The 19,617-nt window shown below is 26.3% G+C and overlaps 1 protein-coding gene across 1 annotated transcript; it reads right to left on the bottom strand.

The window, feature by feature from the left end:
- Positions 1-1,206: 1,206 nt before the first annotated feature.
- Positions 1,207-19,284, bottom strand: LOC145844693 (DNA topoisomerase 3-alpha-like). Its single transcript, XM_082952104.1, has 18 exons — positions 19,157-19,284; positions 17,054-17,129; positions 14,585-14,745; positions 14,329-14,420; positions 13,097-13,267; positions 12,097-12,373; positions 10,066-10,273; positions 9,390-9,458; positions 9,207-9,323; positions 8,623-8,752; positions 8,251-8,364; positions 7,675-7,840; positions 7,025-7,159; positions 6,596-6,718; positions 6,218-6,325; positions 4,975-5,379; positions 3,601-3,803; positions 1,207-1,335 (listed from the first exon to the last, which is right to left on the bottom strand). Exons 1-18 carry the CDS (start codon positions 19,219-19,221, stop codon positions 1,232-1,234), a joined length of 2,724 nt encoding a protein of 907 aa, XP_082808230.1. The 5' UTR covers positions 19,222-19,284; the 3' UTR covers positions 1,207-1,231.
- Between the last annotated feature and the right edge of the window lie 333 nt (positions 19,285-19,617).

Below are 19,617 nucleotides of genomic sequence, written 5' to 3'. Positions count from 1 at the left end.
TCTATTAATATATAAATTTTAAAAAATTGAAGTTAAAAACAAATTACAAGATAATATTTTAAAAAATTACTAAAAAAACACAAAACAATATTCCAAGTAAAGTAGTCGAATGCATTTTTCAAATTTCTTTTTTTTTGATAGTCAATAAAATCATTAAATATTTTATATAAAAGGTGTAGGTAAAATATTATTATAAATAATTTGTGATCATTGTTAGTAAATATTTTAGAAAAAGTTAAGTACTTTTGAGTATAGGGCTATTTATCAAACTTTACTGTCATTTATTTTATTTAAAATATTTATTTTAGTTCTGATTGAAAATCCTTTACCCTTTTTCACAAAACTACATAATGCGGTAACTTATTCCCATAAAATCAAAATAAAATAATAAATTGAATAAAAGAGTTCTGTCAAAGGCTATTTGTAAAGTCATGTTTGTATTTTTTTCTTAAATTTTTCTCAATACATAGTTGTTTTGATAATAAAAAAAGTGATCAAATAATATGTTATATGTAGCATTTTAAATTAAAAAAAAAATTAAGTAAATCTTTAAGTAAGTTATTTTCTTTACGCCAGAGACTATAAGCCAAGGTTGGCTAATATTTTTTGATATGATAAGATAGAAATATTAGATATTACAGCGATTTATTCTTAAATCATAATAAATATCTTAATTGTCTACTGACGTAGATAAACACATATTTGTAGTACTTTAAAAAATAAATTTTAAAAAGTATATTTTATTATAAAAGTAGCAATGAAAATCAAATACTTTATTTGAAAACAAAAGAAAAAAACTACGACTTTGTCACTTCAAAATCATCATTAAAAAAAACTTTAAGGATATGTCAAAAAAAAATTCAAAGTATTTATTTTTACTATAAATTGTTTTGTGATATTAAAGAAAGAGTTTAATAGTAAAAATTAAATATATATAAAACTAACTTCATATAGCACAGTTTTAAAAAGTATTATCTAAAGTTATAAAAACAAATATATATAGAAAAAGCTAAAATGATTGATAAGAAAAAAACTAACAGTTTTAAAGTTCAAACAAATCAAAAACAAACTTGTACTAAAAAATGAAGTTTTACGTTTTCTTTTTATATACTTTAAAATTACTACAAGTTACTTCCAAATTTTAGTATTTTAAAACAAAATCTTATATAGCATTACCTACAGATTTCTTAAAGTATACTCACTATTTTACAATCTAACTTATTTTAATAATTCAACCGTTACGGCAAGACCTTCTCGTATGACCACTCTGCCCACATTTGGTGCAAGTTGGTGCCTTTCTTTTACGCTGTTGAGAGTGACTATCCGTTGAATCATCTAAAAATAATTACACTGTACGTAAAACAGCAATATTTTAATTTATTTAGCAAATATTGTAATGCCCATCTTCTTTCACATATAAAAGTAAATTTTATCTGACACTATTTTTTTTAATTAAAAATTTATTAAATTACTTAAAACTAGTGATGTACCGGACTCACTATCCGGGTCCGGCCGGATATTGCCATTTTTGTCTGATATCCGGATCCGGCCGGATTCTAATTAGAAAAAAAAGTCCGGATCCGGTTCCGGCCGGATTCTAATTAGAAAAAAAAGTCCGGGTCCGGTTCCGGCCGGATTCTAATTTGAAAAAAAAGTCCGGGTCCGGTTCCGGCCGGATTTTAATTTGAAAAAAAAGTCCGGATCCGGGTCCAGCCGGATCCTAATAGAGATCCGGCTGGACCCGGGTCTAGTTAGTAAAAAAGAGCATACTGAAAAGTATTTTTTCAAAAACAAACCCTGTGTAAATCAATAAGAGTCATTTTCGTCAGTTAAAATTAAACACCTACCGTGATTAGCTCATTTTGTATGACTAATTTACATTTGTTTACATTAATACTATGAAATAAACATTTCATGAAATGCAACTCTTTACATATGTTGTAAAATTGAAAACTTTGGAATGAATACTTGTATTATTTATTGTTTAAAGTTGAGCTCAGAGAATATTTAGAGTTAATACGGTTGAATGTACGAGCCAATGAGAATCATATGACGAAATGTTTTAAACTAAATACCGATGCAACAAAACATCAGAACATGACAGGCAGTTTATATGTAACCAGTTAGTTAGTTTGGTGTGCAGCTTGAAGCAACAAAATATCTTGAACGTTTTTGTGAATGCTTATTGTAAGTAGTGTTTTGTTTTAAAAGTGAATATTTCAACAGGTGTTTAATTGTTCAAATATTTAATCAAGGTTTATAGTTTAATAGTTTATTAAAAATTTTACAGTTTTTTGTTTACTAATAGTTTAATTTAATTTTTAGTCTTTGTTTTAACTCTTTTGATATAGATTTAAATAGCTTCAAGTTTTTAAAGTGTTACCAAAGTAATCAATAATTTTGTATATGCTAGTATTTCTTGTTGTGTTTTATATAAAAGATTCATCACTCAAAACTGTCGTGTCTGATTATAGAAAGTAGTCTCAGTTATAATTTAGTATTTGTTAGATATTAATTAAATAAGGTAGGATTTAACTATGATGGGTAGTACTAATAAGTTAAGTGTACCACAATCAGTCCACAACTTTACTACCAAATTGTCAACCTTTGCTAGCTGTTCTACTGATTATTAGATTAAAGTAATTTTTTCAGTTTTTAAAAACCTTATTCTGACTCAGGCTTGTTTATACTCACTCTAGCTAGTTTTATTGACTTAAACAATGGCAACCCTGCTAGTTTGAAAATTTTTGGGAATTTTAGAAAATCTTGAACTGCCTCAGGCTAGTTTAGTTTTTTATAAAAACTTAGGCTAGTTTTCTTTGAGATTTTGAATGAGTTTGGGCTGATCAAGTTTTAAATATTTTGTAATTTTCTAGTGTATTTTGTTCAAGAACTTGATTTCAGTTTTTTAATTGTAAATAACACCTAAATTTGTAAACCTTGTGGCTAGCTGTTCTACTTATTATTAGATTAAAGTTCTTTTATTTTTCAGTTTTTAAAAACCTCATTCTGACTCAGGCTAGTTTATTCTAGTGATGTACCGCACTCACTATCCGGGTCCGGCCGGATATTGCCATTTTTGTCTGATATCCGGATCCGGCCGGATTCTAATTAGAAAAAAAAGTCCGGATCCGGTTCCGGCCGGACTATAATTTGAAAAAAAAGTCCGGATCCGGTTCCGGCCGGATTCTAATTTGAAAAAAAAGTCCGGATCCGGTTCCGGCCGGATTCTAATTTGAAAAAAAAAAGTCCGGATCCGGCCGGACCCGAAATTGTGGGTCCGGTACATCACTACTTAAAACTAATAAAATATTATCTTCTTAAACGATTTTGTGCACTCCAGGGTTGCCAAAGACTTTAGAAAAAATCCAGGTTTTAAAAATTCTTCAAGGTTTTTTAAACAACAAGTTATTTGGTCCATTTTTAGTATAAAATTAAACAGCAGCTGATGAAATATATGGAAAAAAAAGTAAGTAGTATAACCTTAAATAACCATCATATAAACTCAAAAAAATACTGCTACCTTTCTTCTTTCTATCTTTACATCACCTAAAAATAACAAAAAAATAATAAGAGTACTTAACACAGTCGTAAAGATACCTGATCTACTCGGGTTATCTACCCATTCAAAGAAGCCGCACTGTTGGTCACGTGGCTTAGCGCACGTGACAAACAATCTACCGGTGTTTGCTCCCTGCTTTGTTACTTTTCTCTGCACACAGGGCTCGTTGCAACGACATCTAGTGTCAACTTGTTGGTTGTCGCTGCTCGAGTGTCGAACTTCGGCATTGTTAGCAGTTCGACTGTTAAATAACCATAGTTTTAATAAACTCTTTGCTAATTCAGTAGTAACACAAGTATACAGTAACCTTTATCTTGTGAACGCTATTTGACACAGTTCGAAAATGCGTACTTAAGAAGAAGTACCAGACTAATTAGAAAACTTCATTTTGAACACAAAATTTTTGGCTCAAAAAGAAATGTAAACTCAAACGAAAGATTACTGTATTAATAATAACAAAAAACTAAAATGTTGTTATTTTTTTAGATTTAAGGCAGCTTTAAAACTGTTATATAAATGAAGTACAGTAAGTAAGCGTTAAACTGTAACTTTACAGTTCAATTTAAAAATTAAAAACTCATAAAAAACATAATTGCAACTCTTTGGAGCAAGAAAGTCTACCCTGAAGCAAAAAATTCAAGACTGAGCTACTATAAACTAGCCTTAGTATACTAAAAAACCTTTGTAACCAACAAGGGTTGTAGGTTCCTTAAATAATAACTTGTAAGGTTATATTGTAGTGTACAACCACACTAAAAACCATAAATAAATTTAAACTTAAATTACAATGATACTTACAGGTATTTTATACTACTTATAAAAACTAGGCATGACAATTATTGGTTACATTTTATATAAAAAACAGATACAAACACTAACACATAAAGAACATCAACTTTAAAAACTACTTTAAATGAAATAAAACTTTTAAAATAGATTAAATTTATAAGAATGAATTACTAGAATACCTCCGCGGACTCTCTGTGGCTAGTTTATAATAGCTATATCTTAAATGTAAAATTTCATCATATCAATTTGCTTTCAGATTGACTGATTTTATATTATTTGATATTCAATTAAATGGAACAGCAGTGAAACTAGTATTCCATTACACCTTGAAAAAATTAGCCTATGTTGTAAGTAAAAACCACGGCCCGACAAAAACTTTTTTCTATACAGTGTGACCTGAAAGCAGGACTTTCAAGAAAAGTTTTTCCGCTTCTTTTAAACGACCCCTGCTATATATTTTAAATACTCTTAAAAAAACTGTTTAAAAAAAAAGTAAAAAACTTGGAAAATGCGAAACAATAAAGATTACAAAAAAAGTATGAAGAACTGTGAAAACATTTACTTTTTAATCTTTATACGGCAATATTTTAATTTAAAACAACTGTTTATAAAAAAAATAATACCTGTTGTATGATGTTCTATTGTTATTTGATTCTTGCAAATCATCAGCCCATTGGAAAAAATTGCAAGCTTTGTTGTTTGAGCAGGAAAAAAACTTTCTTCCCTGGTTATTTCCCCCTTTTCTGACGGTGAGCTCGACAGCGGGAGCTCCGCAGTTGCACGTTTGGTTATTACCCGAAGAAACTTCCGACGAAGACCTGCTTGTTTGGGAGTGATATCCGCTGGAGGCGTTGTGTGAAGATGTTTTGCCGCCTCTTTTTCGCTTTTGATTTCTTCCGAGAAAACCGGGTTGGTTTTGAGACTGTCTTTGTGAGTTAGTGAAATTGCTTTGTCGTTGAGAACTGTTAGTTCTTCTGCTGGTGTTCGAAGGCACCGAAGGAGGCGGCATAGAAGTAGATGATCTAAACCTGCGAAAATGTATGATTGTTATGCTGAATAAACTACAACGAAAATTGTAACTAATTAAGGTAAACTAAATTTTATTGATAATAAGATTCCACATTTCCATTCAAAGACGATAATTGTAAATAGTTGTTAGTTAAAGTTTTAATTCCACATGATTTCTTATTACATAGTTAGTATTATGTAACACAAAAAGTAGCCTGATCTAGCTGGTTAAGTTTATCGAATAAATATTAAAATAAGAATAGGGGCAATGCGAAAAAGTACCCAAAAAAAATTACTTCACACTATAAAAGAATAAACAAAAACTAAATTACTTTTATCTTTAAAAATATTTTATCTTAAATGACTATATAACTTTTACCAGACAAAAAGTAATTATTAAAAAAACGTTAATTCTGTGTCGGTAAACTAAAAAATAAATTAGAAGTAAGGGGTGAGAAAAATATTTGATCGCGGGCTATATTTCCTAGAATAAAAAAAAAATTCATACTATTAAAAATAAAATCTTTCACAGGCCGGCATTATTTAAAAAAAAATAGTTAGGAACTTAATTTTCTAAATCACGCTATAAAAAAAGTACTCTTTAAAATCAAAATCTCAATGAAATAGTCATTCGATAACCACTAGTGTAAACTAAAAATCAAATTTAGAACAAATTTTTGAATTCTTGGTAGTGAATAGCTCAATTTTATTTAATTAACAAAACTTTTTAAGCAAAAAAATACGTTGAGAGCCAGACATTTTTTTATTCCAGACGTTACCTAGTTTACATATACATCAACCAAGACGAAATTTAAGTATACGAAAGTTTTCACTTCATTGTTTAAAACGAAAGCTAACCTAGCTCCAAGAACTTCATTCAGATCAGGATCGCAACCACCTAAGCAAGCAGTTTGATTTGGCTGAATATAAGCTGGTATGTCGTTTCTATTAAGCTTCAACTTTATCCTGTTGCATGTTATTTAAGCAATTAATAGTTTAATTTTTTATATTTAAACAAACTTGATATGAACACAAAGAAGACAAAAGAATAGAAGATTTGAAAGAAAAAAAAACAAAAATTAAGTTTAAGATATAATTTATGTTATAAGTAAGTTATTATATTTATTAATATTTTAAATAGCATTAAAATTATTCTTTTTATACTAAAAACTTTTTGATTTTTCAAATAAATTACTTTTTGATAAAAAACAACAAATATAAAATCTAAAAACTAACAATTTTATAGGGGCAGAAGTACAGTAGGGACAAATCTGATCAGTTACTTGCGCGTCCTTCACACAAGATGATAAAAATGCAACATTTCGACATTGGGGAAATCCCATACATGATATCATAAACCTAGTGAATTTGTTGTTATTCAATTAAATATTGTCTTAATTATCCATGCAGTTTAACTAGAAACTGATATTAATTTAAAACATGTACACACATGTTCAAAACATCAATATTTAATGCTACAGTTTTAAGCTAAAATTGATCGATAAGTACTATTATAAGTTACTTTCAAAAAAAAGTAATAAAAGTTTACTAAAGCTAGAAAAATCCAGAAGAAACTTATAAGTACACTACAAGTTTTTTGGGTTGTATAAAAGACTAAATTGTTAGGTATTTAAATCTCTAATTTGGCTGTTCAACAAAACTAACGTGTTGTTTTTAGTCTTTTTCAATATCATGTCACAATTGCAAATAGGACAAGGTCGTACTGGGACAGATGCAGGCGTTAATGTTTCTTGGTAGGTAGAAGGTTGACCAAAATACTTGGATAGTGCTTCATCGAGTCTGTACAACAATAAATATACTAAAAATCGTGTCTCTGGACTAAAAACAACAATTTGATATTGAAAAAAAAATAACTACAATTTTGTTAAACTTTTTAAAACTGTATGATTAATAATGTAAATACAAACAATTTACTTCAAAAAAGTGAAAAAAAACACTGATTTATTCCATAAAACAAGATATATCTCAAAGCTTAAATAAAACCTTCTGGTTAGCAATTTCATTAAAAACATGATTAACACTCTTTTGAGAATTTAATTTAAGTCTAAAGCAAGGTAAATTTACCTAGCAATTTAAATCTTTTTAAAGAACAAATACTAAAAGTCTATATAATATTTACTGATTTTTCTTCAATTTATTTGAAGTATATTGGAACAAAACTTAATCAATAAAGTTTAAAATAAATTTAAAAATACTTGTAATCAAAAAAATTTAGCTTTTATTTAAGTTATTCTAAATAAAAATAAGTGAAAGTCCTGTTAATCTCAAACTTTTAATTTAGTAGTTCAACTTACTTTTTGGCGTTGGAAAAAGCTTGTTCTAAACAATCTCTGTAAATTCTAATGTGCTTGTTTAATACATCGATTTTAGTTATTCTTCCATTACATATTTTTTTAAGATCAGCCTCAAGCTCAGCTCTTAAATTTGGTTTTGACATTTCAAAACCAACTAAATTGTAACCTGATATTTAATTTATTTATAATTATTGTATGTATGTTAAGTTATAAATGTTCTATATAAGTATCAGTAATTATAAAAAATAAAATGATACTTACTAAAAACCGAAAAAAAAAACAAAAATAACTTAATTGTCTATAACTTAAATATTATTCTAAAACTTTAATAAGAAATAATAAGAAGAAGTTAAAACCAATTTCATTATTAGAAAGAGTTACGATCTAACTAAAGCTAACGATGTAAACTTTTCAAAATAAAATATAATTTGATATCTAATTTTATAAACTAGTTTTGGTAAAAAATAAAACTATTACAAGAAGCATATTTTTTTACTTTAAAATAAAATCTTTATTTATAAGTGTAAAAATAACAAACAGCTTTTTAGAATTCTTAAGTTAGAATACTTTAGATACCCTCAACAAGTCCCATTCCAAGTTCTCCAGGAGTGAAACGCTTGTCAGGAGTCAGTCCAACGTACAATCTGCTTTTTATTGTTTCAATGTGTTCAGCGTGGGTAGCATCAGTACCTTTTGAAATCAATAAACTGACCATTTCACAAAAGTTTAAAAAAAATGTAAAGTAAAGTTTTTAAACTTCTTTAGTTTATATTTTTAATAATCACGCAAAAACTTCAACTATCCTTGAAAATAGACTTTGCGTAAGTTTTAACAGTGTTTATAACTTTGTATTTTTTAACGTTTTTTAAATGTTTTTAATTTACTGTACTTGTGTTTAAAAAATATAAACGACTTATATATAGAATAAAGTATAAAATTATATATTACCAATTCCGTGCTTATCCATCAAAGCAATCAAATCTGCTTCAGTAAGCAAAGGGGGTGCTGAAGTACTTCCACTTATTATAGCGACATTTGTTGGTTCAAATTGATCACCTCTGTTGTATACTGGTATTGTCTGTTATTAAAAAACAGCCTTGCAGTTAGGAATATCTAATTGATAAATTTTTCATTTTATACAAATCAATGTTTAAATCACTTCGAAAAAAAACTCAAGTTTAAAAAATACCTTATTACTAAATATAAACAATAAATTTGAGTCAAATAGTATAGTAGAAAACACATATGATACTACTGCCGAATCTACTTTTATTATAAAAATTCTATAAGATTTATATATATATAAAAGATAGCAAACATTTGATTTTATTTAAAAATCAGTGAAACTACAAATCTGAAACATTGTCTCTTAATCTATTTACTTCTTTAAAAAGTATATACATAACTTAACTAACTTATTAAAAAAAAATTCAAATAAAGGCTAGAAACAATAAAAAAACATTATCTTCAAGAAGTAATACGTTTTTTAATGAAAGAATTTTAAGAATAGAAAAAAAAACTAAACCAATAACTTTTGCGTTCCAGCGTTCATAGTGATATACATCTAGGTAATTTCTAGCTACAATCATAAGTCCTTGACAGCTAAAGTATTCACCTCCTAATTCAATGTCGACTGTAGTTTCATGGCCCTAAAAATTTAAAGTAAATTTAGTAACAAAGTATGAAGCGAAAAAACAAACAAACATTGTACAAACTTGAGCATCCTTATGGCAGCAGGCAAGAAAATGACGGACTATAAATTCGTACAACTTTCCTTCATCACCCTGTGTCACACAAAGTATGTATATTCAAAAAAAAAAGAACTCTAGGTTAGTTCATTACGATAGCATATTTAATAATTTTTTTTTGTAGAATCTACAAAAACACAAAAAACTGATTTTTTTTTTAAAGTTTGTAAGCAAAATTAGGGGATACCATGTTTAATTTTTATTTTTATACAACAGTACTCTGTTTTGAAAAAGATTTTAAACAGCTATACGCATTGATTAAAAACATGTAAAACAACTTACTTTATAATATTTTATGGAAAAACAAGTTTGATTAAATTATAATAAGCTAGAATAACTTTACAATAAAAAGTAAAAATATTTAGGCTGTTCATAAATATTGTCACCATAAGTCTCAATTTGTAGTCATGTAAAAATATTAGATGTTGCAAGACCAATAACTTTTTTAACAAAGGATATCAGTGCAACAAAATTTAGAAATATTAATTTGAAGGGCAAAAGTTGACTAAAATATATCACATATTGTAAACTGAATGAAATCAATCTCATCTAAGTTTTTCGAAAAATCAATCTGAGTTTCTCAAAATAAAATCAATCTAGTCTAAGATGGCCAGAGTGTGTGGCAACTCTACTGATGACTAACAGATAAAGAACGTGTAAATTTCGTTGGATGTATTGGAGGGTGGGCCTGGTCTGATTTGTTCCCATTTCTCGGATGAGGACCGCCTTCTTCCAAAATTCTTTGTGCAAAATTACCCCACAAATCACTGTCAACTTGCTGTTGAACCAAACTTGTCAGGTTAATGTCTTTTGGAAAAATGTTAGTTTCCGTTCGGGGATAGCTGATGAACCTGTTTATATTTTGTCTTTTAATGTTCTACATATATAAAAAAATTATTTTATCATATTTTTTTTTTTAAAACGGTGAGACATTTCATAATTAAATATTATGGTCAATGAAACACTAAGGCCATTGGGTTTTTTACACACTACTTTTTACAAGTTAATCTTATTTCGTAAAGTTTTATTTTAGGTATCAGACACTTATTTCTACCGAGGAAAACACTTTCGAGATACTAAAGATCAAATATGGTGAGTTTAAGGCCATAGAGGGGTCCGAATTTTTTTTTTACAAAAATTAACTTTGGCTTTTATATGAAAGCTTTAAATACAAACTACAAGCCTGTTTTTATAGAATTTAAAAACATCATTTAAATTTTAAGATATTTTATTTTTTGTAAAAAGTTTCCGTTACAAATGTATGGACCGCAAATTTTTCGGGTCAATTTTCTCGGAAACTTAAAAATTCACTAAAAATCTATCTTCTCCTTTATTTTTCAAGCAATCTTCTTCAAATTTTCAGGAAATGTTCTTTATATTAAAAGAAAAAAACGTTACTTTAGAATTTTAATAATGTAAAAAAATAAAAATTTTATCACAAAAATTAAAAAAAAAAAGTGTTTTTTTTGAAAAAAATAATATTTTTACAATTTTTTTTTAATTCCAAAGTAACGTTTTTTGTTATTGTATAAAGATTAGACTGTAAAAGTTTGAAGAAGATTGATTTAAAAAGGTAGAAGGAGATAGATTTTAAATAAAATAGTCTTTTTTCGCTGTTTTAGTTTTCCCTTTCCATAGAACCTATTATGCGGCCCGACTTTGACTAGTCATATCTCAAAAAATAATTTGAATTTTTTTAAATGATAAAAAGCATCTTCAAGCTTAGAAAAAACTTTTTAAAATAAGATCAACTTGTAAAAAACATGTCTTAACCCCCCCCCTATGGCCTTTATATATTATTTATGGAGGGTACAAATCTGAAAGATGAAAAAATACTTGTTGACTAAAAATATTTCTTCTTCATTTTTTAAGCAATGTTCTTTGAACTTTTTCCAAATGTCCAATACTATAATCTTTAAAACGATTAATCACAGAAAAAAAAATTGATATTACTTTTTTCAACAAAATGTTTTGGCTTTAAAAATAATTTAGAATGTCATTTATTTTAATCAACTAAAGGTAGGTTTTCTGAAAGTTTGAGATAATTAGCTTAAAAAATTAAAGTATATAGATTTTTAGTGAGGTCTTTAAATTTTCGAAAAACTTTGTAATTAAAAACTGCCTTTCATGTGTTCGCACCTAAAACTTAAAAAAAATCATTTAAAATTTTTATTTTCTATAAAAAATGACTTATCGTAGTTAAGAGATATTGTTAATTTTCGTAAAAAAATTAACTTGTTTTATCAAATCGTGTTTTCGAAAGTTTTCTTATTTAAAAAGGTGTGTGTCTGGTAATTAATTTTCTTATAATTTAAATCAGTTGTATTTTCTACTTATAAACTTTTAGCTTAAGACACATTTTAACCAACTTTATTCTATAGAAAAAACTAGGTCATAATTATATGAATTTATCCCGCATCATTATTTCTCAGTAAAGGTTATTTATTATTGTTCAATATTTAAAAACCTAGACTCAAAATATTTTTTAGTAAGGTTTTTTTTTACTTTGAAGTAAAAGAGAAGGTTAAACAACTAATTAAGTATAGACTGGTAAAATCATTTAAATGATTATTTAGTTTTTTAAATGCGTAGTAGTCATTGTAAAAAAATTATCAAAAAATGAAATTCTAGCATTTGTTCAAGTATTTATAAAAGATAGGAAAAAAAACTAAACCCTTGTGTGTATAATTTCTCTGCAATTTTCATAGTTTGTTTGGCATTCATGTGTAGCTTTCTGCTTCCAAGCTTTTCCAACTCAACTGTTTCCAGTGCGCACGGTCTCCACTTGCTCTTTGGTCTACTGTTGACACTCGTGACTTTGGCAAAAGCAGTCGGTTCAACGCAATTGGCGTGAATTACACTGCAAGCAAGCTCATCGAAGACACGACCTCTCTTCCATGAAAACCTGGCCATTTGACAGTCGTTTTCTAAATTCTCATTCTCATGCACAACTGGAATTAAAATTATTGTGTTAATCTCTAGTTTTGTAAAGACGCTTATGTTTAATCAAAAACAAAGTTTAAAAAGATAAACACGTGAGAAAAGTTTTGTAAACAAAAATAAGACATACAAGATAGTTGTAAATTGGAGTATAACTTTGTTTACGGATGATTTTGTGCAAATATAAAAAACTATATTCAAAAACAATAAACTTTTAATAAAACTTACCAAGAAAATAAAAAAAAAATCTAGTTTTTACCAGGAGCAACAATTAAAACAATGCTAGTCATTTTATTCTTAATAAAATATAATTAAATTTTAAGCTAGAAAAACTATAGGTTAATAATAATCTAGTGTAAAACATATTGAAAATTTAATAATAATTCTCTTTTTTTCTTATTATATTTAGTTTATAAAAAAAGTTGATTAAACATTCTCTATGACCTTAATTAAAATTAAAAATAAGACAAAAGTACGGTAATATGTCAGAGCTGTAATGTTAAGATTTTTCACAAGTAATCATTGTCAAGTTACACATCAAATGTGTAGTCTTGATCATGTAAAAGAATCACTAGTGTAATTAATATCTCCGTAATACAACGTTTACTGCAAAAAAGTTACACTTAAGTGAAACCATCACCTATACAAATCTAAATCTTACCCAAATGCAATAAATTCTTTTATCATTATAATTTTTTGTATTTGCATACACACAACTCAAATTAACTAATTACCTTCAATTTTCCAAAATGGCTCAGATATAAAATTCTCTCTAGCCTTAAAACGCTCAACAACGAAACCTAGAGTTGGGAATTGACAACTTCCATAACTTATTAACTTGTCCTGCAAAACTTGAGGAAATACTTTCTGTAGTCTAAGAGTTTGAAATCTTGTGAACGCTGCACCTAAAATAATGTACTAATTAGCATATCGTTAAATACAAAACTTTAAAAATATAAATATGTTTCTTAATAAGAAAACAACAATTACAATTTTAACAATGTTTAAAACTATGTATATAACTACTATAAAAAGTATTAGTTTAAATTTAATATCTAATTTTATTGTCCTTAAACTTTTTTATTATATATATTTTCTATAATTTTAACTCAAACTTTTTAATTAAAACTAACTTTAAAAAAAATTAAAGGCAACAGAATCTACTTTCTTTAAAACAAAGTGAAAAACAAAACTTTCTAGGTAGAACCTTAGTAATAATTAAATCATATTATTTGCTAGCCATTTTCAAATATAACTTCTTTAGCAATTATATTATATGGGTACGGGTTAAAATTGCACGATGACAATTTTGCACCAAGGGTCAATTCTGCACGGAGTGTCATTTTCGCACGAGAGTAAAAAAAAACAGAAAAAACTTATATATATAAAAAAACAGAAATAAACTAAAAGATAAATTAATAAAAAAACTAAAATAAACTAAAGTTACTGACCGAGGGTAAGGGTTATGGGTAACAGTGATAGTAAAAAAAAAAAAGGTAATTAAAATTATTATAAAATAATAAAAGTATATGAATAAATAAAAATAAATTAATTAAAAAGAAAAAAAGCTATCGACCGAGGGTAATGGTTAGGGGTAACAGTGATAGTAAAAATTATTTTTTAAAATAACTAACAAAAAAATAATAATAACAAATAAAAATAAGTTACCGACCGAGGGTAAGGGTTAGGGGTAACAGTGATAGTAAAAAAAAAACTAAATTAAAAAAAAAATATTAAAACTAATAAAAAAATTATAAAGTAAAAATTCAACCCGTGCAAAAATGTCTCCGTGCAAAATTTTCTGCACGTGCAAAAGTGTCTTCATGCAAATAACTGTACAGTGTACATAAATTGAGAACTTTTTATTTTTCAATTTTCAAAATTGGAGTATCATAACTATAAGATGGAATATGACATATCAAATTAACAGGAAAGCAAACTCATGACATTATAAAAGTATTGCAACCTATCCTTAAGTCAAGTTCTTGCCTAGTATCAACTGCTTGGCTTATATTGTAGTCTGGTTCAATTAAATTTCTGCAAGCATGTGTTATTGACCTAAAAAATTTTGTGTAAATTAATCAACTATAACAAACTTATAAATTAGTAACTTTAATACCAAATTAGTTTTAGTTTTGAATTATACATCTATACTAGTAAATAAGCAAATTTGTCTGAAACATCCGGAATAGTTTATCTGTTACGTTGGGTGCAACACTAACCTATTAGTTATTTCAGAAAACTTTGCTCTGAAAACTTGAATATTGGGTTTTACCCTTTTACATACATCTATTATTTCAAATCCAATATTTTCACCTTCTCGATCACAATCAGTCCAAATTATAAGATCATTACACTTTTGTATTTCTCGTTCAAGTGTTTTCTGTTAATTTGGAATTAAGTAATGATAATGGACTAAAAACAATATTAGCCATTTTTAATTAAAATAAGTAACAAACAGGCTGTTTTAATAATAACACCACGTTATAACTATGTACATTCAGTAAACTACAAAAATAAATTTAAGAAGGTTACTAAGAGAAAAATAATTAAATGTCGAAATATAATAAACTGATATTTAAAAAGCGTTTTACTCAGTTTCAAATCAAATATACACCAAAACTATCAACTCAGTATGGATAACATCACAGATAAGTATACTAGATTTATAAGTTTCCAATAACTAAATCACAAGAAGTACTTGTTAACAAAACATCATCCAACATTATTCTTAGTGACGTACTAAAAGGTGAAATGATTAGTCAAATTTTTATTTATTTATAGTTTATACTAACAAAGCTTGATATTTATTTGCAGATGATGCGTTAGTAAGTAAAATAATGATTAACAATGATTTACTTATATTCATAGTATAAACAAAGCGATATATAACATACGTTTCCGACTTAAAACTTAATGCAAAAGTCTTCGTCAGAAATGTTTATTATTAAATTATAACCGAAACTAGTGTTTACACAAAAAAAAATTGAGGATATATCGTAACTTTTTTTTATTATCCGAGTTTAAAATTTACTGTACAATTGGAAACTTAATTGCTTTTTTGTGATATTACAATAAATCATTTACTGTTTGCTTGGTTAAGGCTGGAAAACATGGTGAAGTAATTTGACAAAAACGTAGTAAAAATCTTAAAGAAAAACCAGACTTACAACTTGATAACAGTTAATTATAAAATTTATCTATTCAACTTTAAAGAGCACTTTAAAACTAATTTTTATAAAACAACATAATATACAATTATTCAAAGATAGCAAAAGCCACTGACTAAAAACAAAAATCCAAAACAGATGCCAATAAATGACAAGTCCTTAATATTTACAGAGGCTAACCTAACCCCAATGACTTTAAATATAATCTCACTAAATTATTTTCTATTAAAGTATACTATGTCTTAAAAATTTATACACTGGAAAGATTATATAAAAGTTTGATCATACCAATTCGATCATCAGGTATGAAGATCGAAGTGGTATGATCAAACTTTAATGTTAACTTGACCTTGTCTCACGGCATACTAAAGTCCAGGCTTAGGCTCTGTAGACTTTCACCGACGTTTCTTTGATCTGAAAGTTTATAGTCGTACATTGACATTAATTACGTATACAAAATAACGTATTTGCATCAATTTCATCCACCAGGAACTATTTTTTTTACCCTTTTAATTAGTTGATTAACTTGTTATCACTATGACAAAACTATTATACTGTATATGCGTCCTCAGCTTGAATTAAACACTCAAGCTTTTTATCTTATCTAAATAATGTTAACAAACCAGATGGATTCAATACAACAAAAGTCTTACAAAATTTATGGAAGAAAGTCTATGCAATCACTGTTATATACCTAATATATTGTATGACAAAATACTAGCTAAATTTGGCCTTAAAGTTATTGGAACTTAGAAGAATGGGAATCTGACTTAATAACTCTTTTAAACTTACAACCAGTGTACAGTAAATAGTTGATGATTAATTGTTGATCAAGTCGAAAAAACTATACGTTTAGGGAAAACAATAAGAAAACAACATGCAAACATATTTTAAAATTAACTTGTGTTATTTTTATTCTTTCTACAGAAGTACGATTTTAAGGAATAAATTACGCCAGTAAACAGCTTTGTGTAGGGAGCAGGGTAGGGAAAATAAATTAAATAAAACAACAGTTAGTATAGTTTGATAGTTACCATAAAAACAAACAAACTTAATTATTAATAATAAAAATAACAACTGGTTTTAAATGTAAATATTAGACTGACGACGTTTCGCTGCCCATAAAATTGAAGCAGTCTACAGAATCACGTATTTTCTAAAGAATGGCATAACAAACACAATTTTCAAAGAGTTGTAATAAGTGTTTCAATTTAAGCAAATTTTATTTTAATAACAAATGTAAAAATTAATACTACTAAAAAGCTTGTAAAGCAATACAAAGAAAATGATGTCTTTTACAGAAAAAATAAACATTAAACTAAAAAAGTACTGTACAAACTAATATTAAACTTAATAACTTTAAAAGTTTAATAAAAAGTATAGTTTTATAGTTTTCTAGTTTAAGGTTTAGTTAAACGAGTAGAAATTTTTAAACTCATAAAAAATATAAGCAAACTTTTTAATAAAATAATAAATACTTTTAAAAACTAAGTATACTTTTCTATTAAAGAGTATGCCTACCTTGATATTAATAAAGTTTTCTGTAACACATTTTTGTAGAGGTGCTTCAAAAAGATTTGTTGGGTGACATGAATTCCTAAAAAAAAATTTTAGCTATCATGTAAATTTCTGTTTAAATATATTTTTTTGTTTCACATTTAAAACCAAGTTCAAGTAAAAACAAATTTAGTAATTTATTATTAAAAAACAAAGTTTTTTTAGCTTTAGGTATAAGAGAGAAAATATAATAAACTTGAAGCAAACTTTAATTCTTAAAGTTTCATCTTTAAAGTATTGCAACATTGTAAAATTATATAAACGCATCAAAACTAGTTACAAATTAAATTTATATGATCTTGTAGTGATAAAAAAGATAAACTAATATAACTATGTCTTAATATTAAGAATTTTATTTATAAAAGATTTTAGTGTAAACTTCAAACATTTAAGTATCAAGGTAGCATATCTAAGCATTGCAATTTGTGATTATTTATATTAATGCAATTATATTTATTAAACTTCACTAAATTATATTTCGTTACAAAAGTTGATTTAAGTTTGAAGGCCAATATATAATCTATGGGCACTTAAATTAAATTCATAAACAAAGATATTTTAAATTGTTTCATGAATGCCAAAATTTAAACTTAAAATACTTTATAAACGTTATTTAGTTATAACTTAATAAACGTGATCCAGTATTAATTGTTAGTAAAATGGATAACACCAGTAATTTTTAACATTATAAGCATAAAAAAAACTTTGCAATTGCGTATCCTTAATTCTTAGACTTGTAAATATAAAGAGTAATTAAAGTTTTCTGATTCTGTTGAATCAAATTCAAATTTTATATAAAAGTAAACCACATTTTTTGTCAAATAAATGTGAAAATAAGTAGGTTCTCCACAAACGTAGTGCCAGTACATAATTTGTAAAAATCACAATATTTTTTCTGAAAGAGATGTTTCACTGGATTTTATAAATATACCAAATTGTCAGTCATTTACTAACCTACTTATTAAACTGACTAGCGACCATATCTACTTATGGAACAGTTAAACATTTGTATCAAAAAAACATTTGTATGCTATTTAAATTGATAAAATAATCACTAAATATTTTGAAAAAAGTTATATAAAACAGCTATGCTAAAAAATAAACCAAACGCTCTAGAAAATTTACTAAAATTCAACAAATTGTAAATTTAAAAAACAGTTCAAGTATAAAACTAGTAATCATTTTAGGTTAAGATTTTTTGTCAATTTACTGATATAATTGTTTCAAATACAATGCATACAGATTAAACTTTAATAAAAATAAACAATTTAAATTAAAAATGTTAAGCTTTTTTGTTATTATATTAGATATGTAGGGTTGCCAAATGTTTTTGGCAAATTTTCTCCAGGTTTTTAAAAGTATACATTATTGGGTCTATTTTTAGTTTAAAGTTAAGTTTAAGGTAAAATACTGTGCTAAATAGTATAAAAAAAACATTGAAAAGATACTGTAAAGCTACTTCACATGTGTTTTTTAATAAAAAATTTTTCATTGATGACAAAAAAACAGTGTGGATTTTTTGTGTAAAATCAAAATTTTTGCTACTTAATAAAGCTGCTTAACATGTAAAATATGTTTAAAATTACAGGATTTTCTAGATTTTTGTTCAAAATTCCAGACTTTTTTTTTCAAAATTTTTCAATTTGCAGGTTTTTCCAGGTATATAAGCCTAAATTGCCAAATTCCATATTTTTCCAGGTTTCCAAGTTTTTTTAGCAACCCTGAATATGATACATGAATACTTTTCTAGATAAATTTCGAATAAATTATATAAAACTTACCCAGTATTTATTTTATACAAGCTATATTTTTTGTTACAGATAAAATATTTTATAATAGAAATTATAACGCAATACAAGATTGGTTTAATAAATATGATAATTCTTAAATAACCAACGCAAGTATAAAACATATAAAAAACTAACTATTTTACTTTGCATAAAAAATTATGTTTAGAATAACTTTTATAGGTTGAAAAGTTGAACAAAATCAAGTTAAAACATGAAATTAAAACTAAAATTCAATAGATATGTTACAAAATAACAAATACAAAAGTTAAAACTTTACCATTGCTTGTAATTTCCAACAAACTCATAGTTCTGAAGATGTCCAGAAACAGATGTCATTACCATTTTGCAATTTCTTCCAAGTAAATTGTAATCAAACTCATAAATTTTGTTAAATTTTGAAAATCCTTCTCTCTAAAAAAAGTTTAATATAAAACTAAAGAAATAGATTTAAAATAACTTAAATTAAATAAATTATTTCAAACAGTATAAATAAGACTCAATATTTAGAACAAAATATATTTCATGCTTCTTTCATCAGTTGTATACTAAGCAATAAAAATAAAGTTTTAAATCTAACTTATATAGTGGAAATGCAATCAACGTAATTAATAATAATAAAGCAAAGAGTAATTAACAATACATAAGTACTTCTAATTACAATGCAACTAAAAAATAATAAAACAGAGCAACAACTTATAAAACAATTTAAGAAAACAACGAAACAGTATAATCAAAATC

The sequence above is a fragment of the Thalia democratica genome, chromosome 9 (assembly GCF_965202585.1).
Source record: "Thalia democratica chromosome 9, ktThaDemo2.hap1.1, whole genome shotgun sequence".
Taxonomy (NCBI): domain Eukaryota; kingdom Metazoa; phylum Chordata; class Thaliacea; order Salpida; family Salpidae; genus Thalia; species Thalia democratica.
Note: the sequence above shows the minus strand (reverse complement) of the source record. Positions and strands in the feature narration are given on the sequence as shown.

Coding starts and splice junctions, on each gene's coding strand:
- LOC145844693 (XM_082952104.1), bottom strand. CDS start 19,221: ATGGTAATGACATCTGTTTCTGGACATCTTCAGAACTATGAGTTTGTT. Junction 12,374..13,096: donor GCCATTTTGGAAAATTGAAG/GTAATTAGTTAA, acceptor TTTTAATTCCAG/TTGTGCATGAGAATGAGAAT. Junction 9,459..10,065: donor AATTTACACGTTCTTTATCT/GTTAGTCATCAG, acceptor TGTGTGACACAG/GGTGATGAAGGAAAGTTGTA.